General features: G+C 32.0%; 3 protein-coding genes across 3 annotated transcripts; all 3 read left to right on the top strand.

Moving 5' to 3' along the window:
- Positions 1 to 627: 627 nt before the first annotated feature.
- LOC137820898 (gamma-glutamylcyclotransferase 2-1-like) lies at positions 628 to 3,130 on the top strand. The gene is made up of 9 exons (XM_068625209.1): positions 628 to 908; positions 1,177 to 1,290; positions 1,392 to 1,468; positions 1,550 to 1,606; positions 1,887 to 1,943; positions 2,053 to 2,093; positions 2,326 to 2,397; positions 2,492 to 2,571; positions 2,691 to 3,130. The coding sequence occupies exons 2-9, from the start codon at positions 1,182 to 1,184 to the stop codon at positions 2,858 to 2,860; spliced, it is 663 nt and encodes a 220-aa protein (XP_068481310.1). The 5' UTR covers positions 628 to 908; positions 1,177 to 1,181; the 3' UTR covers positions 2,861 to 3,130.
- Positions 3,131 to 5,762: 2,632 nt separating this feature from the next.
- LOC137823085 (proteasome subunit beta type-6) lies at positions 5,763 to 10,068 on the top strand. Its single transcript, XM_068628200.1, has 8 exons — positions 5,763 to 6,003; positions 6,172 to 6,248; positions 6,785 to 6,840; positions 6,969 to 7,041; positions 8,040 to 8,151; positions 9,085 to 9,158; positions 9,384 to 9,458; positions 9,714 to 10,068. Exons 1-8 carry the CDS (start codon positions 5,895 to 5,897, stop codon positions 9,837 to 9,839), a joined length of 702 nt encoding a protein of 233 aa, XP_068484301.1. The 5' UTR covers positions 5,763 to 5,894; the 3' UTR covers positions 9,840 to 10,068.
- A 1,666-nt stretch (positions 10,069 to 11,734) lies between these two features.
- LOC137821345 (AIG2-like protein D) lies at positions 11,735 to 14,768 on the top strand. The gene is made up of 5 exons (XM_068625894.1): positions 11,735 to 12,069; positions 12,171 to 12,243; positions 12,945 to 13,037; positions 13,198 to 13,281; positions 14,366 to 14,768. The coding sequence occupies exons 1-5, from the start codon at positions 11,936 to 11,938 to the stop codon at positions 14,507 to 14,509; spliced, it is 528 nt and encodes a 175-aa protein (XP_068481995.1). The 5' UTR covers positions 11,735 to 11,935; the 3' UTR covers positions 14,510 to 14,768.
- Positions 14,769 to 15,968: the final 1,200 nt, after the last annotated feature.

Below are 15,968 nucleotides of genomic sequence, written 5' to 3' on the forward strand. Positions count from 1 at the left end.
ATAGAATTCAAAAAAGATCATCTCAAAATTTCCAAATGTGTTGGAATCTCCCTCCAATATTACCTACCAAACCTAATCTACAACCACAACTTCCCAACCATTAATTTCCCTCCTTCTGACAAATAAACCGTCTAGGTTCATTCAGTCCATAAATTCGGTTTTTCACTTTTCTATATTCTCCTTTTTCAGTCACACTCTTCGCCCAAATGTTTTTCAGACCGTCTAGGTTCAATGTATGTTCATTCCTCCTCTTTAATGTTGCAAGAAAATTTTGTATTATCTACCGGTATCAAAATAGCTTATATATTTTAAAAATATGTGTATTATTTTTTTAATTGTAATTTATATCGAGAAAGTAAATAAATTCTTATGATTTGTAAATTTGTGTAAGCAATAAGTAATATTTTTAAAAAGAAAAATATTTTTTTTACACCTATATTCCACCTTACATCTCAATAAATATTAATATTTTAATATTTTTAATTTTAAAAATTATTTTAACATATTAAATTTTGTTTATATTTTCATTAAAAAAAAAATTAATTTTTTTTCTGGTGTAAAATGGACACTTTTTTTAAGAATAAACAAAAGTGAAATAAATACCTGTAGGAATAAGAAGCACGTGACAGATGGGTTATTCTGAGGCGTTGAATCCGCGTGGCGTGCCACCCCGCAGGATAAATACCAATCTATCGTGTGCGGCATGTCTCACGCCTTCTCAATCCCAGAAAGAAGAAAAGAGAAGAAGAAGAAAGAGCTGAGAGAAAGAGAGGAACCATTGCAACCCTAATATCTTAGCTAAACCCTAATCGTTTAGCTTTTCCTCTCTTTTTCCCTCTCTTCTTCCTTCTCCCTTCTCCATCGTTAATATTCTCTCATTTTCCTCGCCAGACCTTCCAGATCCCAATGTAAGAGAATCTTTCTCCTTTATATTTTTTCCCCATTTTCGTTTTCTCTTTCATAACACCTCTTTAACGCCCTTCTTAATCAATACAAATGTCGTTCACTGCTTATTAACCATATAATTTATGTGTGCAATGTTTCTTTTACACAACAAAACGCTCCAATCTCAGATACTTGTTGACGTGTTTATGTTAAATCGCTTTAGCTTTCGTGATATTTTCATGTTCGGCGTTCCTTTTATGACTACCCACTGATGCTGGATTTTTTCCTCAGAAATCATGGTTTTCTGGGTTTTTGGCTATGGTTCACTGGTGTGGAACCCAGGGTTCGATTACGATGAGAAGATGATTGGTTTCATTAAGGATTACAGACGCGTGTTCGATTTAGGTAAGGCTCTTCCTCACGCTCTGTTAATTTTGTTCTGTGCCCGCCTTGTGCAATTTAAACAGCTCCCGCAGTTGCTTAGACATGGCATTATGTATTTGCAGCCTGCATTGACCACAGGGGAACACCAGAAAGCCCAGCAAGAACTTGCACATTGGAGGAGAAAGAAGGAGCCATTTGCGTAAGTGTCTTGCTATGTCGTTGCAGTACTTAATTGTTATCTTTCGATTTATTTTCGTATAATTCTTCCATCTTTCTGCAGTGGGGAACTGCTTATTGTGTTCGAGGAGGCCCTGAAAAGGAAAAATTGGCTATGCAGGTAAACTAAATATTTCACCAAGACAGTTTCCAAACTAGTTTTTTAACCTTAATCTAACTTGTAAAAAATTGAAGGATCCTAATAGCGACTCCCTTTTAAAATTATTATTGTGTTTTCATCATGACACGATTAATGTTTTCTTTTTTGTTTGACTTGGGGGTATTTGTTAGTGATCTCTACAATTTTATGTCCTATGAAGCAATAACCATCCTATACTTTTTAAACCTTAGCAAATTTATGTACTTTTTCGGGCTTCAATTGTTCATTTCTTGCTGTGTAGTATTTGGAGCGACGGGAATGTGAATATGACAGAAAAACTCTTGTGACCTTCTTCAAGGTGAGTGACGCAATCTTGTAGTATTTTCCGTCCCAATCACTTGCAGGTCTTGTTATTTATATTTAGTATTTGGTTACCACCACTACTAACTTGATATCTTTATCTTCAGGAAGGAGATTCACAGCACCCTGCTTTGACTGACGTAATAGTGTATGTCTTCTTGGCATTCTTTATATTTTCTTTAGATTATGGATACCAGTATATAAGTGCCTTTTTGGGAAATAATTTGTTGTTTCAAAAGGTCAATCGGAAGGAGCAAATAATAAGCTATTATTTTTTTCAAAATAAGTAGTAAAAAATGAACTGAATTTTCAATTGCTTTGCTCATGCTCGCGAGGAAGTAGGACAAGTTCGCTAATAGATATATCTTGTCAATCTACAGATTCACATCGACTCCAGACAAAGTAAACAACAAATACTACCTGGGACCTGCCCCACTGGAAGACATGGCTAGGTATATACATAGTATACATTTTTCTCCTCATTTTTATTTGAGGAAGTGATAACCTATCCTTTGGTTTCACTAATTTTTTTGGCAATCCATTCAGGCAAATAGCAACTGCGTATGGTCCTTGCGGAAACAACAGGGACTATCTTTTCCTTCTAGAAAAGGCCATGTATGAGATTGGTAAGTTATTTCCTAATACATACACATGCAGTTAGCAAACACTATTTTCTATCTACGTTGTCACTAGCTTCAAATTTAAATATACCAGCACTCTTATTTGTACTGGTTCCGATGTACAGGCCATGAGGATGACTTAGTGATAGAGCTTGCCAATGAAGTGAGGAAAGCACTTGGAGTGGGAAAGGTACTACCAAATGTTGGAGCAGCTCAACTTCCACACCCTCCTCATGTCTCCATACCTAGCCGTCAACTGCAGCCACTGCCAGAACCTATTGCTATGGATGGTTGAGTTTTGAGAGGGTTGGAGATGACCGAAGAAAACTGACGCTGATTTACTGTGGACCCTGCTAACCCTCATTCAATTTTCAAATAACATCATATAGTTAATCCCCACTTTTCAGCCATTCCCGGAGATATTGCTTAAATTCAGTGAGGGCAATATTTTGAATTGGAGTGTTCGGAGACTTTTGACTCAATAATATTGAGAAAGGCTAATCTTTGTATTTATTTTGTTCACTGCAATCCTACCGAGTTAATAGCTATTTCGAGCAAGTTTTTACCTGTTTGTGTTTCGTCTATTTCTTTATCGAGTGGGCTCAGGATTTAATTTGTTTCAATGCCATCATGGTCATGATATATTTGGAAGCGTGTAAAATTTTAAAAGCTTTATCGTGTAAGTTGGCTAGAAGTTAATGAAACCATGACAATCTACAACTAAATTACAATTGGAGGCAACCGAACCTTGCTGAACTAGGACTGTTAAGGCACTCACCTCAATCTTCAAAACATAAGAAAAATCGAAAGATTATCCACTCCAAAGCCACATGTAAGGCTTTGTACCTGAAATCTTTTCCAAACGTCTTATGGGGTTTTTCCTTTTCTTTTTGTTGTCCAACTTCATCGAGGTATTGCATTCTGTGCACCCTCATACTTTTCAAGATCCATTCCCATAAAAATTGAAATTCCAAATTTCAGTTTCGGATCCAATGATCTTCAGATTGTATATTTTAAAACATTAAAAGTATCAGATTGTATATTTTAAAAACATTAAAAGGTATTTTTTGTATTTTGAATTATACATCTCAAAATATAAAATTTGTACTCAAGAGTGTATAATCTAGAATTCAATTTTTATTTTATATTCGAGAATGTCTTCCTCCGTCACGAACTACTTTAAAATCTATTTATAAGGCCAGTTTTCGAAATAGGAAAAGTTACTTTCAGTTAATTTACTTAGTGGATTAATTGAGGGAAAGTTACTTTCATTAAGTTTACTTAGTGGATTAAATTCATTGAGCATATATTCAAATTTTAGATTGAAAAGATTCTAAATTTAAACTTCATATTGGATCAGCCAAATAAATTTGCTTGATGATTTTCTCCAAAAATTGTTATGTCTTAATTCTTCATGAATGTCAACTCTTCAAAATCTTCATTCCGGTCCGCAATAATTTGTCCTTATAGTAACAAAACTTTTGGACTTAATGATCTAAACTACATATTTTAATAAGATCTGTCTTTTTATTTGAATATTTACAAAATCAACAACTTTGAAACACAGAGCTCAAACGTGGGGGAAAATAATTGAATTTTCTTCAATAATGAATTGATTCAATAAGCAAATTAAGCAGCATTGAACATAAATCACATAAATACCTTGTTAGAAATATCATAATTTCTAATACGTTTAAATATAATTAATTTGAATTGATTTTATTATAAAATTATTTCATTTTAAAAATAATTTATTTGAATAAGAATTTAAATTTATTGAATTTTGATTTTTGTTCGTTTAATAAATTGTTTCAATTAATTATCGCTTATTCTATATGAACACAAATAATGTCTCAGTCTCATATAGACTAATAAAAATACAAACAATATAATGTGCTCGATCAACTTAAGTACTATAATTTATGATTTATGATTTGATTTGGGATTCACAAATAAATTAATTTCCAGAAAAATATGTTTACCATGGTAGAATCATCCCCACAGAAGTAATTTAGGCACCCAATGCCACAAACATACATTACTTATACTAAAGGCTCAAAAGAGGAGTGAATATTAATCATTTTTAGTTTTGTAAATAGAACTTTACACTATCAATATGAGGAACACAATTTAAATGCTTCTAAATTAAATTCTCTCAAGATCTTTAGTTAACCACTAAATGTAACAAATATTTAAATATTAAACAATCATTAATAATTAAAAAATATCTATATTGATGATTTTTTTTAATTAATCTTGACTGTTACTTCTCCATCAAAGTTTGTCAAGACTTTTAAGTGCAGTTGTTCTTCTATTCACATTAGTTGAAATCATTTTTAGTTGATGTTAATCACAATTATTTAGATTCACATTGACATTTTTGTAACGTAGTTGATTGTCTTGTTTTTTTTTCTATCAATGTGTGTTGAAAGATTCCTTTAACTGAGGTTGCCAAAAACGATCATAGTTAATTTTGGTCAAGAGTTTTTCATGTCAATATTAAAAACAAATCTTGACAAATTATTAGTAAAAAATAATTATTGTAAACATTAATAAAAAATAATCACAATTGACATATATCAATCAAAATCATTGACAAGAAATAACATTGGTGTTGTTACTGCAAACACTGTCAAAAAAAAATAATTCACAACAAATTTGCATACTATTTAGATAAATCAACTTAGCATTCACTTATTTTATATTCAATATGCTAAGGGATTGTGGAATATCATTTTGCCCATAAAACATAACATGAAATCAATATTTTCAACAAATTATATGGATACCTTTACTTGGTTTTTTTGAAACATAGCACCTTCTGCTTAATTGATTTAACAACTGTTATAATAATAGTATACAATGTATTTTTTCCAAATAATTTTAAAAAATAAGGAAAATAATATGCAGAAAGAGTGAATATGTTATATGTCGATTAAAAAAGTTAATGTAGATGAGAAAAAGGAAGAAATGTTAAGAGAATTTTATCAAAATTATAAGGATATTATTTAATCTACTTTTTATTTTAATTTTTATCCTATTTCAGTTTAATAAAATTATGTAAATTATAATATACAGGTATAATAATTGCTTATGTATTTTTTTTGCTGAATATAATATCTGGTAATATTATATAATAAGATAATAAATTAATGAATGGTTTTACCATTTTTTGAAAGAAAATAAAAACTTACGCAACAAGTCTTAAAGAAAGAAGAATAAGTAAAGCAAGACCTGTTTTGTTCATTTCTTCTTATGCTTTATTAGGGCACTCTCAACATTTTCTTCTTCATCTTCTTCCTCTCTTCTTGCTGCTTCGCTGTTGAATCATGGATCAGAAAGTCGATCTCTCCGCTCCCCATGCCATGGGAACCACTATCATCGGCGTTACTTACAACGGTGGTGTCGTTCTAGGAGCCGATTCTCGAACCAGCACCGGTACACTCTCTTTCTCCACTTCAAATCCAACCCCAAATTAATTAGGGTTTTTCGTTTTTTGTGTTTTAAATACCTTCTTCCCCTGGCTTATTAATTCCTTGCTTCATTTTTTAAAATCGAGATTGGATTCTTGTTGTTCATTTCGGGATTCTTGTTTTCCACTTTCAGGAGTGTATGTTGCCAACCGGGCGTCAGACAAAATTACGCAGCTCACTGATAATGTCTATGTCTGTCGTTCTGGATCGGTATTTATCTTTCTATCCTATGACTCCTTCGTACATGTCAAATTCTTGTATTATTCATGGAGATTGGTGCTTGCAATTATTATCACCCTGGATTTGATTCGTGCTTCTGTTACTTGCTTGCTGTATCTTATATAATTATGCCTTTTCACTCCTCATAATGTATGGTGTTGTACATTTTTGTTAAGGTTTAAAAGTATGCGATGTCGAACACAGTTTGCTAGTTGAATGTATTGGCAGAAAATGAGGCTTTTAGTTGTTTGGTGTGTTGTTATCAAAGGTCCCCTTGATTTCTTACATTATATATGTTGATCGCTTTCAATTGTCGCCTGTCACTGAAATCTTGAGTGGATGGAGTTGTGGTGAAAGTTCTGTTTGGACTTTTGAAATTAATAACATAATATATTATTATCTTGGTTTGTGCTAGCCACTTGTGATACCGAACATGCTTGTGTTTTAATCTTGAAGAAGATGATTACGGAATCTCTCATCCACTGTTATAGTTTTATGCACAAACAATAATCTGCATTATTTTTCAGGCTGCAGATTCTCAGGTTGTATCTGACTATGTGCGTTACTTCCTCCATCAACACACGTAAGTGACTTTATTTCCCTCATCATATACTAATAGGATATTCTCCGTTGTGGGGTGAAGTTTTGGACTACGATTTAGTGTATATTTACAGTGATTTTTACGTCATTGAGAGTTTTCTATTTGTGTAGGATACAACTTGGACAACCTGCAACAGTTAAAGTTGCTGCAAACCTTGTCCGGCTTCTCTCGTATAACAACAAGGTTTGACCTTAAGGCCTGTTCTTTGTAATTCAATTTGCATTGTTGAGTTTCCATCAATGATAGTATCAATTCTGAGCTCTATGCATTACTCTCTTCCCACAAGATTTGGCTTTAAGTCTTGTTCTGCTAAAGCTTGAATTATCCAATGTTTTCTTGTTTATTAAATTCATATCACATTGTTTATTAAAACTAGATGTTTCATTGTATTATTTTTTGACGAGGGAAGTTGGGCTGTGGCTATAGCGTTTATATCCAATTACATTCAGGAAGAGACCAAGAGATGCTACAAAATGAGAGTTGTGAGAAATGTATAGACCAAAATCAATGTGATTACTTTGAAAGAAGAGTTTTCAAAACTGGCCCAACTCAACACCCTTTTACACCTTGCTCTGCCGATTGCAGTAGATGGCCCATTTTACTCCTGTACTTGAAATTTTTGTTATCGCTTTTGATCTGGATTAATTGATCAGTGAAGTGGATATAAGCCAAGTTGAAATGTTAGAATTTTCTCATTATATAGGAATATAATGATAGATCACACAATGCCAATTTCACGAATTATCTCTAATATTTAATCATAGATCTCACTGAGCAACTCAACAGCACTTTAGACTGTTAGGATTATTGGAGTAGTGAAATACTTTAGGTAATAGTGATCGTGGAAAAGTTTCTGTAAGTATAAATTTGGAAGGGGTTTTAGGCTACAGTTTTTAAGTTGCAAAGACCTGTTATATTGGTTGAGTGGGAGAAGGAGATACAATTGGGAACTATGTTACTGCAATTTTTCTACATAACTGTCATTATTGCTCAATATTTCAATTCTAGATTAGAATTAGACATTCAAATGATAAAGGAAATTTAGTATTCTAATTCCAAAGATTATAAAATATTCCATTGTTGTGTTAGCCTGATGGATACTCCTAGTATTCTGTCTCTCTTCCGTTTATTTATTGTTGGAGAGTGGGGTATAACTGATATTTGGCTATATTCACTGGCAGAATTTCTTAGAGACTGGGTTAATTGTTGGAGGTTGGGATAAATATGAAGGTGGACAAATTTTTGGAGTCCCTCTGGGTGGAACAATAGTACAACAACCTTTTGCTATTGGAGGTATTTTACTTTTAAAATGTGTTTATGAACAATCTTATTATTATGATTTCTGTATTCATGTCCTTCTATTATTGTGAATAACCCTGTATACATATATTGCTTGTATCAATTGCCCATGATATTAATTGGATGGTGGATCTATTTTAGTTAATAAGAATCACTGATGTATGGACCTTTTTTGCAAAAGCTATTCTTCATTGTTTTTAGACTTTAGATGCTGGTTGAAATCAAAGTCGGAAGACAATAGACCCAAGTTCACCATATCCCTTTGCTTTTTTGGTCTGATGTTGAGGGAAAGAAGAAAAGTAAAAAGGAACTGGATAATTTCTTCTCCATTTAGCAATGTATCTTTTATTGTGTTGCCCAGGCTTGTAGAATGATGGATGTTTTCATTGGAGATGGTTGATATTGAGTTTGTTTAGTCTATGTTAATTTGATTGTATCCCATATTCCCTTTACTAATATTGTCATGTCATGTCAGTCAAGAATGCACAAACACCTCAAAATAGCATTGGGTCAAATACCCGTTTGTGTCAGACACTTCAGAGTCAATTTGGACTCCCCTGTGTTTTGTTTTCTGCAATGACTCATGCTCACTTTTTAAACATGGATTGCTTCTTTTCAATCAAGATTTTTATTTTATGTTAATTTACACACAATTATACATTGCACTTAACCCTATCATGTTCTTTAGTTATATTTTTTTCGTATTCCTATTTTCTTGTCTTGTTGTATCTGGATGTGATGTATACATGATTTTAGATGTCACTTTGGAATAAACCTGGACCGTTGTTTGCTGCAAATGTGTTTATGGGTTTTGTGTTCTGTTTATCTTTATTTCTAAATTTTTCATTGTTGACCAGTTAGATTTTTCCTTGGGATGCTGACTTTTGTTTTTTAAGCTTATGGTTTACTCGATGTGTCTTTTTGCAGGATCTGGCTCCAGTTACTTGTATGGTTTTTTTGACCAAGCCTGGAAAGAGGGAATGACCAAGGATGAAGCTGAGGTATGTTTTTTGATTCTTACTGCTGCTCTAAGTTAAAAACAGTGTATTCAGTTGCAAAAACTATTGTAGATGTTAGTTTTTGGAGACCTAATCTGATTTTGCTGTTATTGCAACAACATGCTTGGGATATGAACAATGGCAAAATAACTAGAAATTATGAGGATGATATTTTTGTTTTAATCCCTATTGATATTTGCTGACTATCTACTTGATTTTGTGTGGCAGGATTTAGTTAAAAAGGCAGTTTCACTCGCTATTGCTCGTGATGGTGCAAGTGGTGGGGTGGTCCGAACAGTCATAGTAAGACATCTGACCTGTGATATGTGTTTCTTGAATCATAGTAGGTTTTATGAGGAGGGGGTGGGGTAGGGGAACGAGGAAGGAGGAAGAGGCGTAATTCATTGCGGGAAATTGAACCCACACTCACGATTTGTCTGGATAGTTATGTACTTAATTGCCTCGAAAGGATAATTTGTATTTAAAAAATAAGGTTCATACTATATTCTTGCACAGTGATTTGAAACCATCTGATTTTAGTTTTTGAAATCCTTGTAGATAAACTCAGAGGGAGTGACCAGGAATTTCTACCCTGGCGACCAACTTCCATTATGGCACGAGGAAATGGAGGCTCACAACTCTTTGCTTGACATTCTTGGTGCCCCCGAGCCGATGAGCATGTGAAGAAGTTACCGTGTTTCTGAATGGATCCCGGATAGATTATATCTTGCCATCTCTCTTTTATAAACTGTTTAACGATTTGTGTAGATGCTTACTTTGGTTGGATATTGTTTTTATCGGGTTTTATTCTTGAGTTATGTACCATTAACTATTGTTTCATGATATAGCTCCCTAGTTACATGCATCCTTTGTTAAAACAAGACAATTATCATCAACTCATGTTTTAAATTTATTTTGGTCCTGGTAGTTAGTAGTACATATAAAATAAGAGCGATTTCAAGATGCAACGTTCTAGCATTAAAATAAAAATTGACTCTGCTGTTTATTAGGTTAACCCTGAGACTGGATTTATTTGATTTTTCTGTGGTCTTTTCTGTGAAAGTGGTGAAACGGCAATTTTTTGTAAGATAGCTAAAATCTTAAAATGTTGTTATTGGCGTGTGTCAAAACATGTGAAAGGTTTATTTGATGATTTTGATAGTTTTGTTGACTGACATGCATATGCATAATTAAATTAGGTAAAAACTTGGGTATTTAAGTTGTAAAAAAAAGGTTAAATTGTTCTTAATTTTATGTAATTTAACGAACTTTTACTATGTTTTGAAAGCATCTGATGAATTTTGTTCATATATTTTTAAAACCTTTAATTAAGTTGTTATTCCTTAATTGTTAAAGTATTGCTGTTTATTTTATTTTTTATTTTTTTATATCTAAGATACTTATTTAAAAGTTTAGATTATAGAAATTTATTTGATGATAATTATCAAACTCTTAGTAAGCTATTGAATGGCTTCTCACTGACCATTGCATTGCATTCTGTATTTCGAAGTACTGTTGCACTTCCGTAAATATTGAATTTTTAATTTTATCTTTCTTAATATGTATCTTAGATTGTGCATCTTAAAATGCATTTACGAATCTAGAAATACAAATACATTCTAAAATGTATATTAATATATTTTAAAATGCATGTTTTGAAATGTATTTTTGGAATACATTGTGTATTCTGGAATGAAATATCTAGATTCAGAATATATTATGGAATGTACACAAAATTAAAAATAAGTTATAAATTAGATTGGGAATAAGATTGTTTTATAAACATGAATCAGAGGTATTTTTAATATTTCATCATTCTCATGAAGTGCATTTTCAAACTATAAATGCAATGTTGGTTCATTTTCATTAAATTAAAAATTAAAATAAAATATTTCTTTTATCTATTATTTAAAAGATGTAAATATATAATAATATTATAATTTAAATTATTGATCATAGATAAATAATATATTACACAACGATAAGAATTGTTTTAATTTATTCTATTAAAAAAATTTAATTAATCAATTATATATAAGTAAAATCATAAAAAAATTGTTGGATTAATCCTCCTCTAATCTCATAGGTCAAAATTTTCAACTCACTGACCAAGTATCTTCTGCCCCAATTTTATATGGACAGGCTCAAAATGGTAGTTTTAATTTTAATTAATAGTGCTCATGGCTCAAAATGGTATTAATTTAGTTTCAATTTTAATTAATAGTCCTCATGGTCTCCCCAGTTGTAAGGATGTAGCTTCTAGGAGCTGCATTGCAAGATCTTGGACACCTGCGATTTATGAAGAACAAAAGGCAATAAAAATTGCATAATTACATAAAAAATACTCACTTAAATTTAAAATATCAATATTTTAATCATATTCTTTTTTATTTTTAACTTAAAATACTACTTTACATTATTATATTATTACTAAAGTATGTTGTTGATGGAGTATTTTTAATTTGGGAGTGTTAAATAATAATAATAATAATAATAATAATAATTCATGAGTACGGGAGACGTTGTTAGTGTATCACGTGAATCTTTTCTTAAAATAATATTTTAAAATATAAACTTTTATTTTGAAATCATATTTTCAGCCCAACTTGTCCACTCATTTTGATTCAAATGGGTCTATTTGCGTAAATACAAAATAGATCTGCACCAATTTTTGTAAATTTGTCTAAAAAATTATTTATTCAACATCTTCCTCCTTAGTATAACTAAAGTTTAATTATGGTGTAAGTAGAGAAAGAGACTGAAGAGGAAGACGAGAAAAAATGAGCGTAAGCGTGAATTGCGTGGGTGGCGATACTCACAACGTCTTCGTTTACGGTAGTCTGCTCGCCGATGAGGTTGTCCATACCCTCTTGAAGCGCCTCCCTCCGACCACACCCGCCACCCTTCACGACTAGTTACTCTCTCTCTGCAAATCCTTCCAAAATCACTTTTAGACCTTTCCCTTATATAACCAACGGATTTTGCTGTTTCTCTGAATTGGTATTTGATTTGCAGTCACAGGTTTAAGATCAAAGGTCGCGTTTATCCCGCCATTCTCCCTGTCCACAATAACAAAGTTAATGGCAGGGTACGTCTCCTCATTATTCATCCATCTCTCTTTTAAAACAAAATCATGCTTTCTAACTGTTTGTCTCTGCAATCTTTATTTTTATTTACTTTTTTGGTTAAATGTTTTTATGCTTTAGAAAAAAAAATCAGTTCTAGTTGTAGGTTAATGATGTGTGCCAAAACTGAATGCAAAATTAGAATATTTAAGAGATGAGTTTTGCTACTCTCTTCTTATTTATGTTTGATTGTTTCTAATTTACTTTTTTCTATTCAGGCTTTTCTTTATATTGCCTTTACTTCTTCATCTTTCATCTGTTCAGTCTGTAGCTTGGTCTGTTTGTAACTTCATATATTTGAACTTAGTGATTAGTCTGGTAAGTTTTAGTTTAGGTTCATAGTCTTTTCAGATAAGTCTTATATTATTCTGGTAAGACCCAACACGTCTCATGTTCTAACGCAAAATCATTTTATTTTAATAAATTAAATTTACACCCTATAATTTTTTGAGGTTGTACCTAACCGCTGCATTTTCTTTAAATGTTTACACCTTATAAGGTATACCTTGGTAAGTTTTTCAAATAATTAAAGGTTTCAGTATAGTTTGTCTTTTTTTCAAACAATTAAGAGGAATTAGTGTAAAAAATAAAAAATAAAAAGTATCGGGTCAAGTTTGATGGAACTTCAGTATCAGTGTAATTGACTCTTGTTATATTTGATCAGGTACTTCTTGGTTTATCTGGAGTAGAACTAGATATTTTAGATGAGTTCGAGGATGTTGAATATACTAGAACTGATGTTGACGTTTTCTTGTCAGTAAGTCTGGTTTATTTCACTTTCTATTCATCCATTAACCTATTGGTAGTAGTTAATTATTGTATAACAAATGAGGCAAACGTTATGTTTCCCAAAAATATACCATGATTTTACCGATTGCTCTCTACTCTCTGAAGAATGATAGTGTGTGTTGTAACAGGACAAGTCTGAAAAGTTACAAGTTTACGCATATGTTTGGGCCAATAGAAATGATCCCAACTTATATTCAGAGTGGGATTTTGAGGTGAGCTTGCCATCTTTCTTATTTTCATTTCCTCCACCCTGAATCAATATAACTCTCAAATGTTTTGGGGACAAAAGAAAAGCATGAAATGATCTTTAAATTTTAAACAAATTTATTCTTCTGTTTTCTTCTTTACATGATGGAAAAATTAGTTCATGAGGCACCCATTTGTGACCGAGGCCTTTGTTGGCTATGACTGCTTGTGGATGCATTCAAAGTTTTAAACTGCAGTTCTATTCATGGTTGCAATTTTGTCTCAATCTCTGATATTGTAAGAGTCTGCAAACAAATGCAGCCAATGTAGCCTCAATTTCATGGTCACGAAGGCCCTAAATATCTTTACGATTTGGCCAGAATTGCAGTTGCGACATTTTTAAAAACCATGATTACACTCTAAATAAAAGATTTTCTGCTGTGTAGTTGAGGGAAGATAGGATTTCCAGATTCTACGAGAATGTTAGGGCTACTTATCTTTTGCATAAAAATTAAAAAAGACAGATAGCATTATAGTAGTTATAGTTTGGTGACTGCGAGATAGTTGACCACCTCTCTTTATGCTTTCCTTTTGCTTCCCTCATGTTTTGACTTTGTTGTAGATTTTTAAACCTCTTAATTGTTATGAATATATATAAGTTATTGAAACTTCTTGAGGTTTTATTCAAGGTTAACTTTATAATTGGTTTTAAAGGATTGATAAAAGGTGTTCGTCCAGTTCTTCAAGCCTTTTGGTTCATCAGCAGTTTGCAGTATAAGTTTGATCTTATTACTTGTGGATAAGGAGGGAATTAACTTGTTGGGAGACCATTTCTTTATTTTAATGTTAAAACATTCTCTTTGAGGTTTAAATCTTGAAGGCTTCACCCGCTGTACCATAACTTAATATGCATTGAATAATGAATAGATGCTCATTTTGTCTGATATGCATAGTTCGTGTCAATGTGGTTAGATTTTCCATGTAGTACTTCAAATTTCTTGGTGTTAAGTTCTATTTCAAATTGAGTCCCTTTTTATGCATCCCCTATTATGGAAGTCGTTTTATTTTTATATTTTCCTCTCTGATAATTCTGATTTTTGGATTTGGAAGGAATGGAAACAAGTTCACATGAATGATTTCGTCAAGATGACTAACGGCTTTATGGAAGAATTGGAATTGCCAGAATCAAAGCCAAGAGTGAAGACTTATGAAACCTTCTACAAGCAAGAAAACGATAAGCCACTTCAACCTTGATGTTTACGGTTTGTAAATCCCGCATTGTGTGCATTGAGCAGAGCTGTATGGTTCAATTAAGAGTCATACTATTCACTGTTAATAATTATTAGTTCCTTTCCGAATTATTATTTTGATAAAATAAGCATCTTAATGCTAACAATCACAAGTTGTCATTAATATATTTATGTTAGATTAGAGTATTATCTTCTAGAATTTCAATACAAATATTAATGCTAACAATCACAAGTTGTCATTAATATATTTATGTTAGATTATAGTATTATCTTCTAGAATTTCAATACAAATATTTTATCGCCCTTCTCCAAATGCATACATACACAAATAGAACGTATGTGAATTGCAATCCATACTAAAGATGATTTTTCTACATGACATACTACCTTTCATCATATTTGTCTTGGGATAATCTTGCTGCGAATCAAAAGTTCTTTATCTTAAGCAGTGTTCTTATATATTATGAAGTTTTTTTATATTTTTCTGTCAAGTTTTCCATTCAGATTTCTAGTGAGTTAGTATTTAACCTTTACACGAACAGGAAAAAAAAACCCATTCAGATTTCTATCGAGTTAGTATTTAACCTTTACACGAACAGGAAAAAAAAAAGGCTCAAAAGTCCATTTAGTATGAATCCGTTTTGAATGTTACAGTCATAAATAAAGAAAAAGTAGGCTCAAAGTCCATTTAGTATGAAACTGCTTAGAATGTTGCAGTCAGAGATCTCTGTCTTCATAAATATTATTCAGTACAGAGAGATCTCTGTCTTCATAAATATTACTCTGTAGTTCTAGATGAATAAAACTTTTAGAAATGAAGTGGAAGACAGGCTCAGATACATAAATATTACTGTGTAGTTCTAGATGAATAAAACTTTTAGAAATAAAGTGGAAGACAGGCTCAGAAACAGTACTGTATCCAATTCATGTGTCATTCATTCACGAAATGATGAATTCAAAATAGCTTTGGATCTTTTAATTTTTAATCTCTGTTCCATCGGCCTTCAGACGCACGGGTGACTATTAAATTTACACATCTGTGTTAGAAGCTTTCACTAACAAGCGTCTACTAAAATCTTTTTTAAATTTCGGTCTCATTAGCGTTCAGAGGCCATGTGTGACTACTAAAGTTACACATCTGTCTCACGAAATTCAAGGGTCTCATTAGCGTTCAGAGGCCATGTGTGACTACTAAAGTTACACATCTGTCTCACCAAATTCAAGAGAATCTTAAAATTTGTTGTCTTGATTTTCCGTGACCCTCCTCTCCTTATTCATCTTAGTGTTGGCGTTTTTTCCTATATTGTATTCCAATCTGCTACAACACTCTACCTCACAATAAAACAGAAAGAGCAAAAAATGAAAATTAAACGAGCTGCAGAAGAGAGATTTTTTAAGATGATTACACAAATATAATTAAAATAAGGTGGAGAGATTTTTTGAGATGATTACACAAATATTAC

Source organism: Phaseolus vulgaris, chromosome 9, assembly GCF_000499845.2.
Source record: "Phaseolus vulgaris cultivar G19833 chromosome 9, P. vulgaris v2.0, whole genome shotgun sequence".
Lineage (NCBI taxonomy): Eukaryota > Viridiplantae > Streptophyta > Magnoliopsida > Fabales > Fabaceae > Phaseolus > Phaseolus vulgaris.